Raw genomic sequence first — 20,153 nt, forward strand, 5'->3', positions numbered from 1 at the left:
AACAATCCAAACCACACCTTTAACATCTCACATTCTATGATCAATTAAGAGAGGCTTTAAAATGTATATTATATATATTATAATTTGCCATGAAGTGTGTTCCCACCAGCAGCTCTCCACTGAGGACCTCCAGCAGCCTGGTGAGCATGTATCCATCCCGCAGGTCGTTGTAGAGGTCAGCTATGCGACAGGACACTCTGGCCAGATGGGAGTTAACCCACTTGGTGAAAGTCTTCTTCTGGACCGCATCTCGTTCATCTGAGGCAAACAAAGAACCAGCTTTAGAGTGAGCCGTCGCTTCCTAGACAGACAGGCAATACGAATATTTTATAGCGAGAACAACGATTAAGTCAAATGATACTTATCTTTGGAAATGCTTTAGGTGATATACCTTTAAATTATGAAATCTATATTCTGTCTTTTTCCCTATTGTGGATATATGAAAATGGATATATGATTTTGGATATGGTGATCAAAGAATGTGGTACTATAATTCAGCAGAGAATCAACACCCTCTGAAGCAGGTGTGTGTGTGTGTGTGTGTGTGTGTGTGTGTGTGTGTGTGTGTGTGTGTGTGTGTGTGTGTGTGTGTGTGTGTGTGTGTGTGTGTGTGTGTGTGTGTGTGTGTGTGTGTGTGTGTGTGCGTGTGTGTGTGTGTGTATGGATGGATGGATGTAGACACGTGCGTGACCTCTGACCTGCCAGGGCCTTGATGCGGGAGCACTCGAACAGCTTGGAGCTGGTACACTCCGTCTCCCAGAATCCCGAGCTGCTTGGGCGGTTGTTGTTGTTGAGCTGGCGCTGGGCTTCGGCGTTGTCCAGGTCTGGGGAGGCATTAGCCATCGCGCCCGATGCCCTGCAACACACACACACACACACACACACACACACACACACACACACACACACGTTTAAATGTCTGTGTGAAAAACATTTACCAACAAGGATACTCGGGTTAGACCATGGCAACAGTCCACATTTCCCCTTTAGTTAAAATAAAATAAAATAAACAGCTTGTCAACGTTATAAGATAAGGTAAGATAAGATGGTACTTTATTGATCCCAATTTGGGATTCTTTTGTGTTGCAGCAGCATAAAAGATGGGTGGGGTTATCTGTCTGTCCAGCTGCAGGTGGAGAGGGGGGTGGGGTTATCTGTCTGTCCAGCTGCAGGTGGAGAGGGGGGTGGGGTTATCTGTCTGTCCAGCTGCAGGTGGAGAGGGGGGTGGGGTTATCTGTCTGTCCAGCTGCAGGTGGAGAGGGGGGTGGGGTTATCTGTCTGTCCAGCTGCAGGTGGAGAGGGGGGTGGGGTTATCTGTCTGTCCAGCTGCAGGTGGAGAGGATGGGTGGGGTTATCTGTCTGTCCAGCTGCAGGTGGAGAGGGTGGGTGGGGTTATCTGTCTGTCCAGCTGCAGGTGGAGAGGGGGGTGGGGTTATCTGACTGTCCAGCTGCAGGTGGAGAGGATGGGTGGGGTTATCTGTCTGTCCAGCTGCAGGTGGAGAGGATGGGTGGGGTTATCTGTCTGTCCAGCTGCAGGTGGAGAGGATGGGTGGGGTTATCTGTCTGTCCAGCTGCAGGTGGAGAGGGGGGTGGGGTTATCTGACTGTCCAGCTGCAGGTGGAGAGGGTGGGTGGGGTTATCTGTCTGTCCAGCTGCAGGTGGAGAGGGGGGTGGGGTTATCTGTCTGTCCAGCTGCAGGTGGAGAGGGGGGGTGGGGTTATCTGTCTGTCCAGCTGCAGGTGGAGAGGGGGGTGGGGTTATATGTCTGTCCAGCTGCAGGTGGAGAGGGGGGGGTGGGGTTATCTGTCTGTCCAGCTGCAGGTGGAGAGGGGGGTGGGGTTATATGTCTGTCCAGCTGCAGGTGGAGAGGGGGGGTGGGTTATCCATCATGGACAACAGCCTGTTCAGTGTCCTCCTCTCCACCACAGCTTCAAAGGGGTCCAGCTTGATGCCGATGACAGACCCAGCTTTCCTGATCAGTTTATTGATCCTGCTGGTGTCACCGGCTCTGATGCTGCCCCCCCCCCCCCCCCCAGCAGACTGCAGCAAAGAAGAGTGCACTGGCCACAACAGACCGGTAGAAGATCTCCAGCATCTTGCTGCACACGTGGAAGGATCTCAGCTTCCTCAGAAAATAGAGTCTGCTCATCCCCTTCTTGTACACAGCGTCAGTGTTGATCCTCCAGTTCAGTCCAAGTGCACTCCCAGGTACTAGTAGTCCTCCACAGGGTTAGGGTCTCTGGTCTTGGCCACATTCAGAAGCAGATGATTTCCTCCAGTCCACCATGCTCTGTCCTCCTCCTCCCGTCCATCCCTTACACCCTACCACTGCAGAGTCATCACAAAACCTCTGCAGCTGGCATGATTCTGAGAGGTATTGAAGGTCAGAGGTGTATAAGGTGAACAGGAAAGGAGACGGCACAGTCCCGTCCCGTGATATTTCCGTAAAAAGTAATGGTCTCATTAATTATGCTTTTACAGCCAAATGTATATCAAGACGTAGATTGTGCGGGAACCAGAGCGGGAACCATAAGTCAATTCATACAAAATGAAGTTGATCCAAAAAAAAAAGTTAGTATTTGTTTCAGCTTTAATTAAAAACATTCCCTATGTCAGCTATTCAAACGGGAATATTTTATCTTTATGTGTTGGACTGCTGCTCAGATAAAATAAGATTGAACTATTAATATATCAAATCATTAACCATAAGTTACCCTAGTTACTGATATCACTCCAAATGGCGCTGCTTATTCTCAATAGACAGCTTTGCTTACATTGTGAAGTGCTGTTTCCCTTCACACTGAATTGTTTTGGAATGTTCTGGCTTTTTATTGGCTTCGTCACACCAAGGACACCAACATGCTCACACGTCTTTTACAGAAACACACACGTACACATGACAGTCAGAATGTGTTGGGGACACACAGGTGATAATGGAACGCTGACTGACTCCACACACATTCATGGACACATTGAACCCTATCGAGCCCCACAGGTTCACAGAAACACATTCAGGGGGATTTGCTAAATGTCCACACATTTCACAAATAACAAGTAAACAAAAACTACTCTGGAGGCCATAAATAAAATCCTCCCCGCTCATGAATGATGCAGCACCGCTCCTTGGCATCAGAGCATTTGACAAAAGAGAAGCTTAAAATAAAAATCTCTCTGATGGCGGGAGTCAGGAAGTAAACGTGATTTGGTTGATCTCTCCTGTCTCTGACAGCTGAGGCAAAAAAATGACTTCTAAACGTTTCCAAGAAATCCCACAGCTCAGGGTGAGATGTAAGAATTTGCAAAAAGACAAGTAAAGGATTTAGACACTGTTCAAGTTTCAGATGTGTATTCATTTCTGTTGCATTCCTTTTCAAAGAGCAGAACATACCAGATGGTCATTGAATCTTAAAGGAACAGCACTCTAGGAGCTATATTTACCAAATACCAAATAATACCAATACCAAATAAGTGGCAGTTTGCAGAAATTCCTAAAATAAGGGGTGTCTCAGTCTTTACTTTAGGACTCCTACATACTCCTACAACTATCATCTGCTCACGGTATTTGATGCCAGATACAATGTACCGTACTTTTCGGACTATAAGCCGTGACTTTTCCCCCCATATTATTTGTACAGCTACCGGCCACTAGGGAACCTCCTAAATCTATGGATTTTACAGGTAAAATTAACCACCTTTAACCCTATGGGCTCTATGACCGGTCCGCGCCCGCCACCTTTAAGAGGCGGGCTCCAGCAGGAAAAGCTGGAGGCCGGAAAAGAGTGAGACAGGTAGCGCCAAAGTAAAAGTGGCACCGAGAGACAGAACGAGAGCAAGACAGCTGCTGCGGCGGCTTATATGCAGGTATGCAGGTGCGCTTTATAGTCCCAAAAGTACGGTAATTAACAGGCCAATATTTCTTATTGATTCAGCAATCTATTAATATTCTTTTTCTATAATGTCAATGAATGGGTTCCTCGCTCTCAGTAGTGTTGTGGCTCTTACTGTAAGAGAGATGTGCTGCACCGCACGCTTCAGTTGGAGGAAACTAAGATCCTGGTGAGACATACAAATCAGCAGACTTGGTGAACATCTAAACTTCTTGAGCTTCTTATGCTGAAATGATCTGGCTTACACCAAACATGAGCAGTGTTTCATGAGACTCTCAGTCTTAGGGAGATATTTTACAGATTTGTCTCAGACTCTGGCTGAAGTCGAATAGTCCATTTAGCTGAGGAACCTTCCTAAAGGAGTGAAATGACCCGGAAGTCCCTCAGTGGCAGCCATGATAAGTGCCGTTCCAATTCTCTAGAATGATGAGAATGAAAGGAAAGGAGGTTTCAAACTTCCTTTATAACCTCCTTTAGCTTAGGAAACCACTGGACCTCCCTTACCGACAGGAGAAGCGAAAATGCTGCCCCACAATGCCTTGCAGCTGCAGCATTTGCCGTCACTCAACAGTCGGCCGTTCACGGAAACAACCGATTATGACCGAGAAATGATATCATGAAAGTTACGGTGCGTATTAAGCTTTTTAAAACGTAGGTGGTAAGTTGCCAAAGTGCTTTGTTTTGAACGTTCATCAGTATTATAATCAAGAAGAGAAATATGAACGTTAGTTTTCACTGAAATTATTAAATAAAGTCAACATTTCAGTCTTCACTGAGCTGTGTGGAGTTTGTTCAACTTTTAAAAGATGTTTGAATGGTGATATACACAGTGATAGATGGTAAGGACTAACGTTTATAATAAATACATCTGTATTGATTTTAAGATCTTTAGTTCATACAATCATACGTATTGGGATCATTTGTATTAATGTGGACCGGAGGGAGAGGGTGACGAGCATAAGTTTCACTTTCCTTTTTTATTTCAATTCCAGCTTTGGTCCTGAAGAATATGTTTCTCTGTTGTCCACGTTCATAAAGCAAAGCAGCAGCATCAGAGCACGGTGGAGAGTCTCTAGATGAGTTCACAGTAGTCCCTCGTTCTTATTGAACATCCATGTTGTAGTCCGCTGTATAGAAAACTGTGGTTTCCATGGTTTCCCCACAGCAGCAGACGCACATTCATGACGTCCGCTGGCGCATCATAAACACGTCTGATAGTGAAAGTGCATTCGGATTTTCTAAAGTACCGCAGTCTCTTCTCCTAAGTCCTTTTGGATTCTCCTATCCACTATCCCTTAACCCCGTGACGTTTCACTCAGAGGTCAAGGAATAGACGATAGGGTTAGAACTTAGGAGCTGATTTTTAAACTATCCGAATGCAGCCTCTGTCTCAGAGGAGCTATGTTATGTGTGTGTAAGCGTTTTACACTTCCTTCCTACATTTCCCTGAATCACTCATTTATAATCTGGGTTTGGCTCGTCATTGTTATTCATGTGAACAGCAGACTAAGAACAAAATGGCAAATATGTGTGACCAAAAGCAGTGGCATGTTTAGGGAGATACGTGATCCTTTGACACATACGTAGATGGTCAGCAGAAAGGTGGATTATTTGCTTTGTAAAGTTTCCCAGGACCTTTTGATGCCAGGATCTACTGTAACACACACCAACTCAAGCTGACTGCACAAACTATCATTGATGTCAATATTGTCACACCTTTTAGTCCTATGATGAGTTTATGTTTAGTACTAAAGAGAGGTATCTACGATGTGTGCTATTATTTGCTATTATTTGACTCTTGAGGCCTGTACTACGAAGCCGGTTCAACATATCCTAGGATATGTTTGAGTTACCCGGCTTACCTAATCCAAAACAAACGCGCTCTTGCTAAACTGTCCTACGACGCTGGTTATCCACTCGTTAACTCAAGCCAGCTTTGCCCTATCTAGTTATGTGCGCGTTCACATAAAAGGGGCGGGGTTAGCAACATTTGACCAATCACAAACATGGAGAAGCGTACTGACAGTGCAGCGTCTTACTTCCTGAATGAAAAGTGAACTATAATATTAGACAAATATGAAGACCAGGGTTTCCCACACATAGACTATACTTGAGCGGGCCGCCCAGGTATATTAGCGGCCGCCCAGGTATATTAACGGCCGCCCAGGTATATTAACGGCCGCCCAGGTATATTAACGGCCGCCCAGGTATATTAGCGGCCGCCCAGGTATATTAGCGGCCGCCCAGGTATATTAACGGCCGCCCAGGTATATTAGCGGCCGCCCAGGTATATTAACGGCCGCCCAGGTATATTAGCGGCCGCCCAGGTATATTAACGGCCGCCCAGGTATATTAGCGGCCGCCCAGGTATATTAGCGGCCGCCCAGGTATATTAACGGCCGCCCAGGTATATTAACGGCCGCCCAGGTATATTAACGGCCGCCCAGGTATATTAGCGGCCGCCCAGGTATATTTCGCGACCCATTTAGGTTTTTATTTGTATTCGTCCATGACCACGACGCCATCTGCGATCGATTAACTTGTGGACAGTGATCCCTCGCTCTACGCCTCCTGTACCCAGTCCCGGACTGGCCATCGGGAGGACCGGGGGGTTTCCCGATGGCCTGGCCTGTTATGTGGTCTGCCTCACACAGGGGGACTGGCTGTCTACATGATGTGGTCTGCCTCACACAGGGGGACTGGCTGTCTACATGATGTGTGACATTAGAATTTACATGTTTTTACTGTGTTCCATCTGAATTTACTTTAAAATAAAAACATCTATATTGATTCTGACAGTTCTACATCCAACTCACAGATGTAACCTTGCTTTGAGAGAAAAGATTATTAATTTACCCCTTTTAGAAGTGAAGATATAGTCTTTGTTGTGTTAGTGGCATTTTCGAGCCTGAAACCTGAAAAACAGGCTCAGGGCTTAAGAGGTTAAGCAGACAGTTTGTCTGTTGTTGTGACTTAGATGAAGATCAGAACACATTTTATGACCAACTTATGCAGAAATCCAGGTCGTTCCAAAGGCTTCACATACTTTTTCTTGCAACTGTATTTGAACATGTATTTATTTATATATTTTTTTAAATCCCAAATTTTTTTTATAGGATATGTACATTTCTGTTAATCGGTTAACTGTTTTTTTGGAGGTCGAATATTCGAATATACATTTGCTTTCAAATTCCCATCCCTACCAGAAACCCAGTTTCCCCTGAAGTTAGCTCGCTAAGCGAAAATCCGGCCTCGTAGTACAGGCCTCTGGTGAATGCTACAGTCACATTAGCAGTTTATTCCTCCCACACCTTCTTTGTGTTGCACACGTGATGTATGGAAAATACATGCAATGGTGTCCCCGGGTAAATAGCAGATGTGCCCACAAGGCATTACATTCCATTTGGTGCTGTTATCCAATGCGGCTTGGGGTATTGTTTGTGTGCATGTTGTGGGCTAATTTGGCATGTTTACACTGAATCAAACTTCACATCCTTTATGATAATCTGTCAGATTTTGAAAGAGGGTTCAAAGTGAAAGTCAGGTGCCTCTCAGTTGTTTTTTGACATGTCCTTTTTGCTTTACATCTCTTTGCGTGCTCCCCCTGTTCTGGCCACTCCCTGCCACTATACTGCAACACAAGCTCGCTGCTGTCACTAACGCTAAACCGCTGGGAAAGAATGTAGCCATATTGAGTAAATGTCAGCATGCCCTGCAAGACAGAAAAAGAAGGGATAGTTGCGCACATGCACTTAGTCGTTCTCCCAGGAGAGACTAACAGAAAACATTACAGTGTATCTGGTGATGAAGCAGATACACCGCACACGAGTCCAGCACAAACATCAAACCTTAGATAACATGCTCAACAGAATTCATGTAAAGGTGCAATTCTCACCTTGTTCATTGGAAAAGGCCAAACTAATGTGTTTACAATAATGTAATAAGAGTTGCGACTCACAATTATTTTCTTAATCAATTTGTTTAAAAAGTGTAAGAAATAGCAAAAAACGTCCATTAAATTGTTGTTTGTAATGCCCAACAAACATTTTAAAAACTAAAAATACACTTTAAAAACCGGGAGCAATGAATATGTACATTTTGCTGCCTGTAGAAATCTTATATAATAAAGTGCATTCGACTGATTGACTTTAAGCAATATGCTACATTTTATATTTAGCATATTAATAATGAAACCATCAAATGGCTTGCAGTGGAATATTGGGTACCAATAACCGAAAAGGGTGCACTGGTTGTGTATTTTTAAATGTATTTTAGCTGCATTTCTTCTTGAACATCACTGAATCATTGTCTGCTATAACACTAGCTGTCCTGGTGATATCTCATCGTGTCCTGGTGTGTTCTGTCTCAGATGAGTGGCAGTGGATGGTGTGATCAGCGAAGTTGCAAATGAGTTAACCCCCGGTCTCACCTCTGTAAATCAATCCCACTACATTTTACACCCACATCCCCCACGGTGGCAATATCCTTCCCCAGCATTCCCCCTCAGAGATAGAACGTCAACAATAAGGCTGGAGCTGGCACACAGTCATTGCAGACTGACTGATTCCAGCAAAGGTTCAAAGAGACAGAGAGAATACAAGAAAGACCATCTGAGAAACCGAGAGTGATATTTTAACTACTTTGTTCCTTAAATACATAGCAGTAATGTTGTCTCGGCTGTCACCAGACTGTAGTATTACTGTATTTAAGAATAAACCACAAAACACACACACACGTGTTATATCGTTAAGACTTAGCATTTCAGTGACATGATGAGAGAATGTCAAAAAGGTATGTTGCAAAACCCATCACTGGATTAGAGGACAAACAAAAGCAAGTCTACATCAGTCAACCTGCTACACTCTCATGTCAGTTAACCTACAATGTGTGTGTGTGTGTGTGTGTGTGTGTGTGTGTGTGTGTGTGTGTGTGTGTGTGTGTGTGTGTGTGTGTGTGTGTGTGTGTGTGTGTGTGTGTTCTATGTTCTCTTTGCCTTGATCCTCGCCTAACCTCAACCAGCTGGTGTGTTTTAAATCAATCAGAATCACCCTTAATGTGTGTGTGTGTGTGTGTGTGTGTGTGTGTGTGTGTGTGTGTGTGTGTGTGTGTGTGTGTGTGTGTGTGTGTGTGTGTGTGTGTGTGTGTGTGTGTCTTTTATTCTAAGAATCAGACTCAGCTGTTTAGGAATCCACCCCCCCAGGCACGTGAGCAAACACCATGTCTGACAAACACACACACACACACACACACACACACACACACACACACACACACACACACACACACACACACACACACACACACACACACACACACACACACACACACACACACACACACACACACACACTCCTGGCTATGCATGTCCTGCTCTATAAGTACCATGAGCAGTGAGATGCTCCGTGGTCAGCCTCCAGAGACTGAAGCAGCCGGAGGGAGATCTCCGATGGAGGAGACACAGACAAAGGCACATTGAGCTCACAACGATTTCATCAGCATTCAGAGAGTTATGAATGTAAAACCGCAACAGCAGTCACACAATGCTGAGACTAGGGTGAGGAGTGATAGATGTGTGTCTATCGTTCTTTATCAGTTCCCTATAGATCTGTAATGAATAGTTCATTGGAAAAATAATATTTGTATTCTATTTTATTTTTAAGAAATGTTGTCAATTTCTGAAACTTGGGATAAACAAAGTATCCATCCATCCATCTATCTAATACATATATATATACGGTATATATGTATAGTCAGTGGAGGGTGTGTCTCCTTAGGTACATTAGCTCCACACTTTGGAGCACTTTCTCTGGCCCTAAACAAACTGAAACAGGACACAGCTGCGTGGGATCTTAGTCTTTGGTAATGCGCAACTTCGGGCGACTTCAAGGAATCAGACCACTCGAAACCAGATCTTACCAGAACTGGTTCTCGATTCTCATCCTTATTTGAGGATATTGTGAAAGTACCTTAAAGGTGTATTCTAGTACTTGTATTACTCTAACCTTATATACTGTAGTAGGCAAACAATTACTTCCATAAAAGGTACAAACAAGAGTGGAAAGTCACAGTCCTTCTGTCCTACAGTGTCAGGGTCCTAAAGTGCTGAGTAATGCTGCTGCTCTTACAGCAGCCAGCACGGGAGGCTGATCAGCAATAAACAGCTCAAACCAAAAAGATGCACCAAAAGGCAAGTTCTAGAATGTGTTCGCTTTGTGCTCCACTTAGTCAGTTATACTGGACATAACAATACAATGCTTCTCTTCAGATCATTTCATATGAATATTGATTATTAAAAGTGATGACACAGCAGTGCAGAATCTTGTTTCATGCTCCATATTTATAAATGCTTGCTGACATCAATTCAATTTTGTTTATCGTTATTATGGAATGTCTATGATAATCTTTATAACACTAAAGCTAGGGTGTAAAAGAATGGTAAACTATAGCACATAGACGGGATCAGTATACATGTTGTTTCTGGATCGGTGTGCTTTCAGGCTGGAAAGAGATCGAGATCTGGATCTGAGAAACGTTTCAAATCAGACTCCACGGGGGAACAGAGTCTCCTGTTCCAACACTGAAGGATCACACGTTCCCACTGCAGCTCTCTCTCTGATCTCCACGTGGAGCTGGAAGAAAGAAAAACACACCAACACAATTGCATTGCACCCCCTTTCTACCCAAACAGAATGACATGACAATACTTGTTATAATGATGGACACATGTTAGGTAAGTCTGAGTGTGTGTGTGTGTGTGTGTGTGTGTGTGTGTGTGTGTGTGTGTGTGTGTGTGTGTGTGTGTGTGTGTGTGTGTGTGTGTGTGTCTACACCAGCTCTATCATTGCTCCTTCAGCTTTTGACCTCTTTACTTTGGATTTTCATCATTCAGACTCATTACATTATATGTTATTTAGCTGACGCTTAGTTTTATCAACAAGAGACTTACATACACTTCAATTCTGTAGAAATGCCTACGGGAGAAATGAGGGGTTCAGACTCTTGCCCAAGGACACCCCAACATGTTCACTACAGGGGTTGGACTGGATGTATAATAAGAAGTGGATACAGCGTGGGAGGCGGGGTCTCGTTCTTTCCTATGAGAGCTGCTCATTGGTGCAGGAAGGCAACATGGCCCAACTTTTGAGAGAGCGAAACGTCACAGATACCCAGAATGCCTAGCTGTCAGAGCAGAAGGACCTGTATGTGCGCTCACAGAGCATGCGCCCCTTAAGCCCCGCCTCCCGAGCTCCCACTCTCGGCTCAGTAGAATGAATGGAGACTTAAAATACATTTTACAACTTTAAGGACCTAATGATTCTAATAAGGGCTATATAATAGTTCATACTGGGTGGTTTATTTAGTTTAAAAAAAAGTATCCGCTGATTTACAGACATCTCTTTCCCAATGTTAGTCAATGGGGAAAAGTATTTTTGGGCCCAGTGACGTCACGGACTGAAATCTGGCAATGCTTCTTAAGAATAGCAAATTCAAAAGTGGTGTGTATTTGTTATAGGGCAGGGCAGCTTTAACCAACACCTCCAATCTCGTCTCATTGGTGGACTCCAGGTCGGCCGACTCCTGACTCCAAGTAGCTCTGAAGAAGTCTTTAGCCTAGGGGTTCACATACTTGTTCCACCCTGCATTGTGAATGTTTACATGGTGTGTTCAATAAAAACATGAACACATATCATTGTTTTTGTGGTATTAGTTTAAGCAGACTGTGTTTGTCTATTGTTGTGACTTAGACGAAGATCAGGACACATTTTATGACCAACTTATGCAGAAATCCAGGTCATTCCAAAGGGTTCACATACTATATATATAAGTGTGTGTGTGTGTGTGTGTGTGTGTGTGTGTGTGTGTGTGTGTGTGTGTGTGTGTGTGTGTGTGTGTGTGTGTGTGTGTGTGTGTGTGTGTGTGTGTGTGTGTGTGTGTGTGTGTGTGTGCAGAGCTGTCAGTCGTTATGCTTTCTCCTCTAAACCACCAGTGTTATTATTGCCTCTCTCCCCAGCTATGCTGTTGCCATTGTTACCCAAAATAAATCATTACACCAATGTTGTAATGAGGGCGTCGACCCCCCCCATCTCCTTTTATTATCCTTCACACTTTTTCATTCGTCCTGTCCCTCTGGTCCCACTCGTCCCTATGTCCTGTCGGCAGTCCTACGCACCGGCCTTCACTACTTGTATTTGGGCTATTAGCATTTGGCTTGCTGCCTCCATACTACTGTACCAACTAGCAGGGACAATACTCTAATCTCTGAAGAACACGAGATGCCAAACATCAGGCGCCCTTGAAACGAGCACTTAACCCCCAAATGCTGCAGTGAGGCTGTACAGCCAACACCCGTGTGTCCAGTGGCCAAAGAGTGTGGGTCTGGCCGATGTAGCAGGATGGTGCTGAAAAGAAAAGACTTTTGCCTTATTGGTATTATGTGGTAAGTATTTAAAGAAGTTGCATAGATGTAGTCTGTATTTCCAAAAACATACACTAGAAAACTGGCTTTTCTAAAATCATAAACCCATCTCAGGCTTTAGAAACTTCTGCCATTTCAGCGATATATGACTTGATCCAATATTATACATTTGAGTCGTTGTATTTTCTGATGTTGTAATAAACTGTGAAGAGTAAACCACATCAACTAGAAAGCAGGCCCAGATCAACTCTTTAGGAACACCTCCTCGGGAACCTTCATGTATGTTCCAGTTCTGCTTACTTGGCCAGTTCCTGCCTCCTAAAAAGGCCTCACTCCAGAGGTTGTATGTTCCTTTGTCCCAAGAACTATCAGGGAAATAAAAAGCTAACTTCATTCAAAATGTTTAGTTTAGTTCAAATGTAAATGCTGTTCTGTTGTTAATCTTTTAAAATTAGTGGAAGGATGTAGCATGGGTCATTTCTGAGCGAATCCTAATCACAGCGGGTGAAACACAACTTCATTTTCAATTTCTTTAAAACTACAAGTGAGACCAGTGGTTCTCTTCAAGCCCCGCCTGTTCCTCATCGCTCCAATCAAATGGTAGGCCAAGCTTAAAATGGTCAAATGTATTGTTCTATAACAGGGGTCTCCGACCTTTTTTAGGATGAGAGCTACTTAAAAAAAATAAAACAAGTCGTGAGCTACTTTTACTCCTCTTTTTTTGTTTTTTTGCAGTGTATATATTTAGCACATGTTAACATTATTATATGCTACCTTTAACCTTTGTGTGCTGTTTGGGTCTGTGGGACCTGTGTGCAGTGTTTACTAAAATAACATGTATGATTTTTTTTTAAATGTTGAAGTGAAATGCATCAATCTGGTGCACTTTGAGCACAAAGGGAATGTATGGATACATCTCTCAACACTCTATGAAAGGGAGCTGTATACTTTTCAATGATCCAAACATCTTTAGAATATGATCACAACCAATAACAAATCATTTAAACTGGTTTATTCTTATCTTATGTTACCTAGTTAGCATTCTTTCTTTTTATTTATGCATATTTTACTAATCACTCCCCTTTTAAACTGTTTACTGTCCTATAGTACACATTGGAATGATTTCTTACTTTATTTTGTACAACTACGCTATATTAAATAGATAAAGGTGTGCTCTCTCTCTCTCTCTCTCTCTCTCTCTCTCTCTCTCTCTCTCTCTCTCTCTCTCTCTCTCTCTCGCTCACAGAGGCTGTGTGCTCCTCCGTGGTGATGACGGCTTGCTTTAAAAGATAATAATGAACATAGGCCTATTTGCAAAGTGGGGGACACAAACGGGATTTCGAAAAGTGTCACGGTTAAACTCCTTATGAAGTGGTGAGCTCCACATTGCTTCTCTGGCCATCGCGAGATTCGGGACTTTTCCCGGTGGGCTGCTGCCTTCGGTGGGCCGTGGACTTTCACAGCGCCGCTGCGCCGGTACCGCATCCGCCACTGCATCTGCATCCGCCACTGCATCCGCCACCGCATCCGCCACCGCAAACACGGTCGGGACGTTGTGAATCGCGCTGAGCTCCGTGGAGGTGTTGTTTCCTTGTTTAGCGATACACAGCGAAACACAGCCAAACTCACCCTGAGCACACACACTCACAGCCGAAGTAAAAACAATAAGTGTGGCTTGATATTGAGAAGAGAAAGGTTGATAAACGCTGTGAGAATGGGTCTGCGGAGAGGCTTTCGCCACGATCCCAACTGTCTGTTATCAGTGTGTGTGTGTGTGTGTGTGTGTGTGTGTGTGTGTGTGTGTGTGTGTGTGTGTGTGTGTGTGTGTGTGTGTGTGTGTGTGTGTGTGTGTGTGTGTGTGTGTATTGGTTAATTGGTATCCCTACGTAGCGATACCCAGGAAGTAAACAATGAATAATGAGAAATCTCCAAGGAGGCGTTTTGGGGAGGTGTGTGTAAAGAGTTTTACTCGCTACAGGGTGCACTTTGAGGGTTTTGACTCTGCAGACCGTTTACATGGATAAAACCCTTCATAACACAAGGGGACGGGTAATAACCGGAAAAGCATGACATGTCTCCTTTAAGGTTTGCATCAGAACATTGGTTTTCCAGCAGCAGAAGGTTACGTTACATTAAAGAAACAGAGTACTGATGTTCATCCAAACAATGACACCCCGTTCAATGGTGTGACTCATTAAAAGTGGTTTTGGTGGTGGACAAAAATAGAGATATGGCTCAGAGGAATTTGGATTGACACAGATACAATTATTGTTTATTTTAATGTCTGTTTTGAGATTGGTTGGCAATATTTGTATGTATTGATGTTGTCACTACAGAATGTCGTTTGAGCAGTCAGTGGTCTTTGTTGTTTTTCCCTTATCATATTACTGGACTAACAATCCAAGAATACCCTTATATAGATCACCAACATCTGACTGTCCATCTATATTGCTTTAGAGGGCAGATTAACAGACAGAGAGAGAAAGTGAGTGAGAGATGCAGACATTATAAAGAGAGATATAGACTAAAGAGTAAGATAAGAGTCTAGGGAGGTTATAAGAGAGAGAGATGTTACAGAGAAACAGAAAAGACGACATTGAAGAGGAGGGGTTGCAATAGAGAGAATGAGGGTAAAAGATAGATACTGAAGGAGTAAGATGGGGGGGTGGGGGCATATCACCGGAAAGATGTAGAAAGAGAGAAGAGGCAAGAGAGAGACAGCTGCCACTGTTAATCAGTCAGTGGCAGCAGCTCTGTGTCTCTGTTCCTCTGAGGCTTAATGGGCAGCAGACCCTCAGTGTACGTCCCCTTTGTACACACACACACACACACACACACACACACACACACACACACACACACACACACACACACACACACACACACACACACACACACACACACACACACACACACACACACACACACACACACCTCATTATTATCGTCACATGAAGATCAAACTGCCTGGGGGACATTTACAATGACCTCTGCTCTGAAGCCGATAGGTCATCTGCATATTACCAGTTGTGAGGCGCTGCTCGGCTTCCCACATCTCTATTGATGAATCTATTGAATCTAATGATCAGCTGTCAATTAAATGAACTTCTGACAATCATAACATTCAGGATCCTGACACCATGGACTTTGATTCAGTGTGCGAAAAAGTACACGTCCCACCGTCCGGGACGTGTTATTTACAATATCGGACAAGTAGATCTTTCAATTGACTTGTCCGGCGGACAAGTGACGTTTTTCGCCCTGATTTATTGACAAGTTATTGATACATTCAGTTTACAAAAGGCAGAACTCATTCGCAAATTGTATGTACGTGTCCGCCATTGTTCGTTTAGAAATGTTAGTTTCGGTTCTGCTTGTTGATTCCTAAGGAAATGCATCTCGCCGCTTTCTGTACAGTTAGGCGGGGCGGGTGGGAAGTATAGCACAGTGGCCGGGTTGGGAAGCAGAACTCGGTTCCGAGTAGGAACAAATAACAATTGTCCGGTACCGGGATTAATAAGAGTTGTGAGGACAGGAGGCCGAGCCCCGGACCGCAGCTCTCTCTCTCTCACGCACATGCACACTTGCGTTTCCTAGATCCCCGCTCCCAAATATGTAGTCATCCAGTCACAGCTCAGTCAAATTAATGGTGAGGTAAAATAACTGGCTTTGGCGCTTTTGACAACTTTTAGGACCTAGTGCCTTACCTAAAGGCACAAAGGGGATTTTTCAGGTGACTTACCTAAAAAAAACTGATTTATAGACAATGTTAAACTATGTTAGTCAATGGGAAAAACTATTTTTGGTTTCAATGACATCACGGACTGATAGAAAAGTTGGGAGTACCACCATTTGGCCACTATGAAAATTGCTTCAAGAAGTTCCAGTTTGCCACCTGGGCACTGAGCCCCTGATCAAGACAAGGCAATAGCAGCTGCCCACTGATCCTAACGGTACCTCCACACAGCAGCGTTAAACAAATCTTGGAGGTGGGCATATCTGAAGCTTGGGGATTTTTTGCGAGCAACGCGACCAATCACATGAATCTTCCGCCCCCCTGCTTGCTAGCAATGTTAAAACGAAGTAAATATATAAAATCCCCAAACAGGCGAAAACCTACCAGTGTCACCCACTGTCTCTGCCACCTCCCTCCATGCCTGGTTCCTCCGGTTTGTATCCCGGTAAGTTAATAGGGACTGGTCATAAAGATTTGTTAGCGCGAAAACTAATTTCTCCTCCATTTTGTTAGGAATATAGAAAATGAACTGAATGTTAGTCATTCCCAGCTTACACGCGGTTTGATTGGCTAGCGCTTGTACTGTCAGATTTGCATAAACGGGATTTGATTTGCTGATGCTTCCACCTCAGCTTCAAAAGTTGAACATTGCTCAACTTTTGAAGCCTGAGATGCCTGGAAATCTCCGCTTTGCTTCCCACAATGCAGTTCGGCGAAAAGTGAGGCAAAGTGACGTCACCCCATTCAAAGTGAATGGGCAGAAGCGTTGGAAGATTTTTTCAACGCTGCCGTGTGGACGGGCCGTAATACGAAGAGGAAGAGTTCAATGCAGAGACTACATTGCACTGCGTGTGCGGTGCGTTGTACACGTGCAGGTGTGTAGATGAAAAAGGAAATAGCTTGAATCCTACATTTTCCTTTCTATTAATTTTTGTGTAGATCTATGTATATTGTCGAACATAGTACAATCTGGGCTGACCTGCTCAATATAACTATGCAGAGACAATGTTGTCATTTTACCATACTGTATATCAAAATAATCTATATACCAACCAGTTTGACTAAAACCACTTTCTGTATATACAGCAGAGGTGGGACCAAGTCATTGTTTTGCAAGTCCGAGTCAAGTCTCAAGTCTTTGCGCTCAAGTCCGAGTCAAGTCTCAAGTCTTTGCCCTCAAGTCCGAGTCAAGTCTCAAGTCTTTGCGCTCAAGTCCGAGTCAAGTCTCAAGTCAGGATGGGCAAGTTCAAGTCAAGTCCTAAACTTTGACAAAACGAGTCATAAACAAGTCATTATGTGTTTTTCACCAAATGTAATGACATCGATCAACAGAATAATACTTAATAATCAAATTGCTCTTTATTAGTCACATTAATAATCCATTTTCTCTCTGCTGGTAAAGTAACATGTTTTTCTTCTATTTTAAGAGGGATCAGTAAGGTAAGGCTACCGTGACGGTTTGATTCAGAAGGAGTTTAATGTATAAGATCCCTGATGAAGAATGTTTATCACTGTGTACAACATGTTATAAGGGACCCACAATCTATCTTTATGCAAGGGATAATGTGCAGCGAGCGGGCTCTATCGGGAAAAGAACACCTGCATCTAGATCCCTCTGCAGGTGGTACTTTAACTATATTTTGATGCTAATACTTTTGTACTTTTACTCGTAACATTTTGAATGCAGGACTTTTTATTGTAACCGAGTATTCCAACACTCTGGTACTTTTGTACTCAAGTACAAGATCTGAACTTCTCCCACCTCTGACAGTAAATCCTGAGTGGTTACCAAAATAAAGGTAACCAAAAAAGGTTATTTTAATTTTACAAATCCTGCACTCAGCTTTGCTTTCTCCAACATCACTGAAAAGCAGCAGATGCTGCTTCTTTTTTCGGCTTTCGCTAATTTCTTGCCTTTTTCCGACACACTTGCGTTTAAATACTTCTCCCCGTCGCTCTGTGCAGCTGGCCTGTACCACTACACCTGCTGTGCCCCCCACCCTTCTTTCACATAATGGTATGATCATAGTGTGTCCTCGCATATGATTGGCCGCATGGTGGCCCAGCTAAATAAAGTCCCGCCCCTGCTTGCAAGGATTCTTAGCAAGAGTAGGAGCGGCTGGAGACTCTGCTCTCCCCGACGGGAGTCTGCTCTTCTAGCGGCAGCTCGTGATCTGCGTGTGACCTCTGAATTAAATGATCAAGTCACCTCAAGTCAGAAGGCTCAAGTCCAAGTCAAGTCCCGAGTCATTGGTGTTCAAGTCCAAGTCAAGTCGCAAGTGTTTTGTGATTTTGTCAAGTCGAGTCTCAAGTCATCAAATTGGTGACTCGAGTCTGAATCGAGTCCAAGTCATGTGACTCGAGTCCACACCTCTGATATACAGTACTTAATATATGGAATATGGCATATGAACAGTTCTTAGACAAAGGATTGTGAATCCTTAGAAGCCTCAGCTGCAAATAAAATGTGTTGAATCTTAGATATGAAATTCAGTTTCTTTACTAAAACAGTGCTTACAGAAAATAACTTAACAAGAGTAAGGGTATTACTCGCACTGATGTGAAAAAAGTAAACTGTTGTTCAGAGTTTGGGTGTGCTACTATGTTCCTCTTCATTTATCTCACTCACTCTTCTTTGCTATATTTAAGCAGTGGTGAAGTGTGTTGCTACTGTACAATTTCTGTCTGATCTGTGAGCAAAACAAATATTTAGACAAAGATTAGAAAACAATAAGTATATTTAATGCCTTTGGGCTACTTATAGGAAATGCCCTGCATGGCTGCCATTACAATGCCAACTGAAAAACATATTGAACTTGTATAGAAAACGTTTAGATATTTGAATTTTCAACTTACATTTTTATCCAAACTCACTTTGCAAATCTCTCTCTCTCTCTATCTCTCTCTCTCTCTCTCTCAGTGGATGCTTCTTCGTGACGTCATACTACGCACTTTACACACTGCACTGAGTCACTTCCACTCACTTCACCTCGGCAAAGTGAAACATCATCTGTGAGCAGCCAGCAGCCGCGCCCAGTTCTGAGTCGGCAAGACCTCAAGTCTGAATAAAAACAGTCACCTTGTGGTCTGATAAACGGCAGAGCAGCAGCACAGAGCTTCAGTGTCCCAAAGAGGCTGTCCATCATCTACACAAGCCAGCGAGCAAAGAGTGTCAAAAATAACTATGCTGTAACAGAGCTGGCCATTATTTGATGTGATGGATACCAATTAACATTTTGTTAGGGAACCGTAGAAGCCACATGCATTCAAATATAATGCGTTAGTAATATAAGGGTTATTTATAACCCTGCTGAGGACTAGGGGTCAATGCGAACAAATTAAGGATTTATTTAGTACTATATAAATATAAGTGATACTAGCCTTTATGGTAAACAGCTGAGCACAACAGACACACTCCAACCCCCTCTGGGTGTATGTCAGAAGTTGAATAGTGCTATCACAGGACTTTGACTTCCGTAGAGTACAATAAGATAAAAAAAAAATGAATCAATATGTACTACAAAGTGTGAACCCCAAGAACAATAGTAGCAATATACCAGGATGATAGTCAGCTGGTTGCCGTTATCTATAATGACATTTGTGAAATACATTGCAATTATAACTATAGCCTTTGTCTTTAGTGATTTGCCTGTCATACTGTTTTATTAACAATAGACCCCCCTCCATCCACACACACACACACACACACACACACACACACACACACACACACACACACACACACACACACACACACACACACACACACACACACACACACACACACACACACACACACACACACACACCTTGCACCAACAAACCAAAGCTAACTCACAGCTGCCTGTGTTAGCTCCCTCCAGTAGCTGTGGATAGTAATCACTAACAGCGAGCATGGTAAACAGCCATTGGTCTCAGGGCATAACTGAGGTTGTAGTCACTTTTCACTGCAGATGTGATCAAACACTACATTAAGACTTGGCATGCTCCATCGCATTCTGCCTCCTGTGTTGCTAAGGCAAGCTATGCTGCTGTTGGCCTTGTCTAACTAAAGCACAAGAATAAATGAATGAATACACCCTGCATGGAACAGCAACATTCAGGAATAATTCAT

The 20,153-nt window shown here is 43.5% G+C and overlaps 1 protein-coding gene across 1 annotated transcript in view; it reads right to left on the reverse strand.

Annotated features, from left to right (window-relative positions):
- The window catches only part of LOC117457411 (spectrin beta chain, non-erythrocytic 4), a 150,109-nt gene that overhangs the window by 128,475 nt on the left and 1,481 nt on the right, over positions 1-20,153 (reverse strand). Inside the window, 2 exon segments of the mRNA XM_034097494.2 lie at positions 107-258; positions 699-856. Of these exon segments, the coding sequence (XP_033953385.1) occupies positions 107-258; positions 699-843 (297 nt within the window). The 5' untranslated portion in view covers positions 844-856.

Source organism: Pseudochaenichthys georgianus, chromosome 13 (assembly GCF_902827115.2).
Source record: "Pseudochaenichthys georgianus chromosome 13, fPseGeo1.2, whole genome shotgun sequence".
Lineage (NCBI taxonomy): Eukaryota > Metazoa > Chordata > Actinopteri > Perciformes > Channichthyidae > Pseudochaenichthys > Pseudochaenichthys georgianus.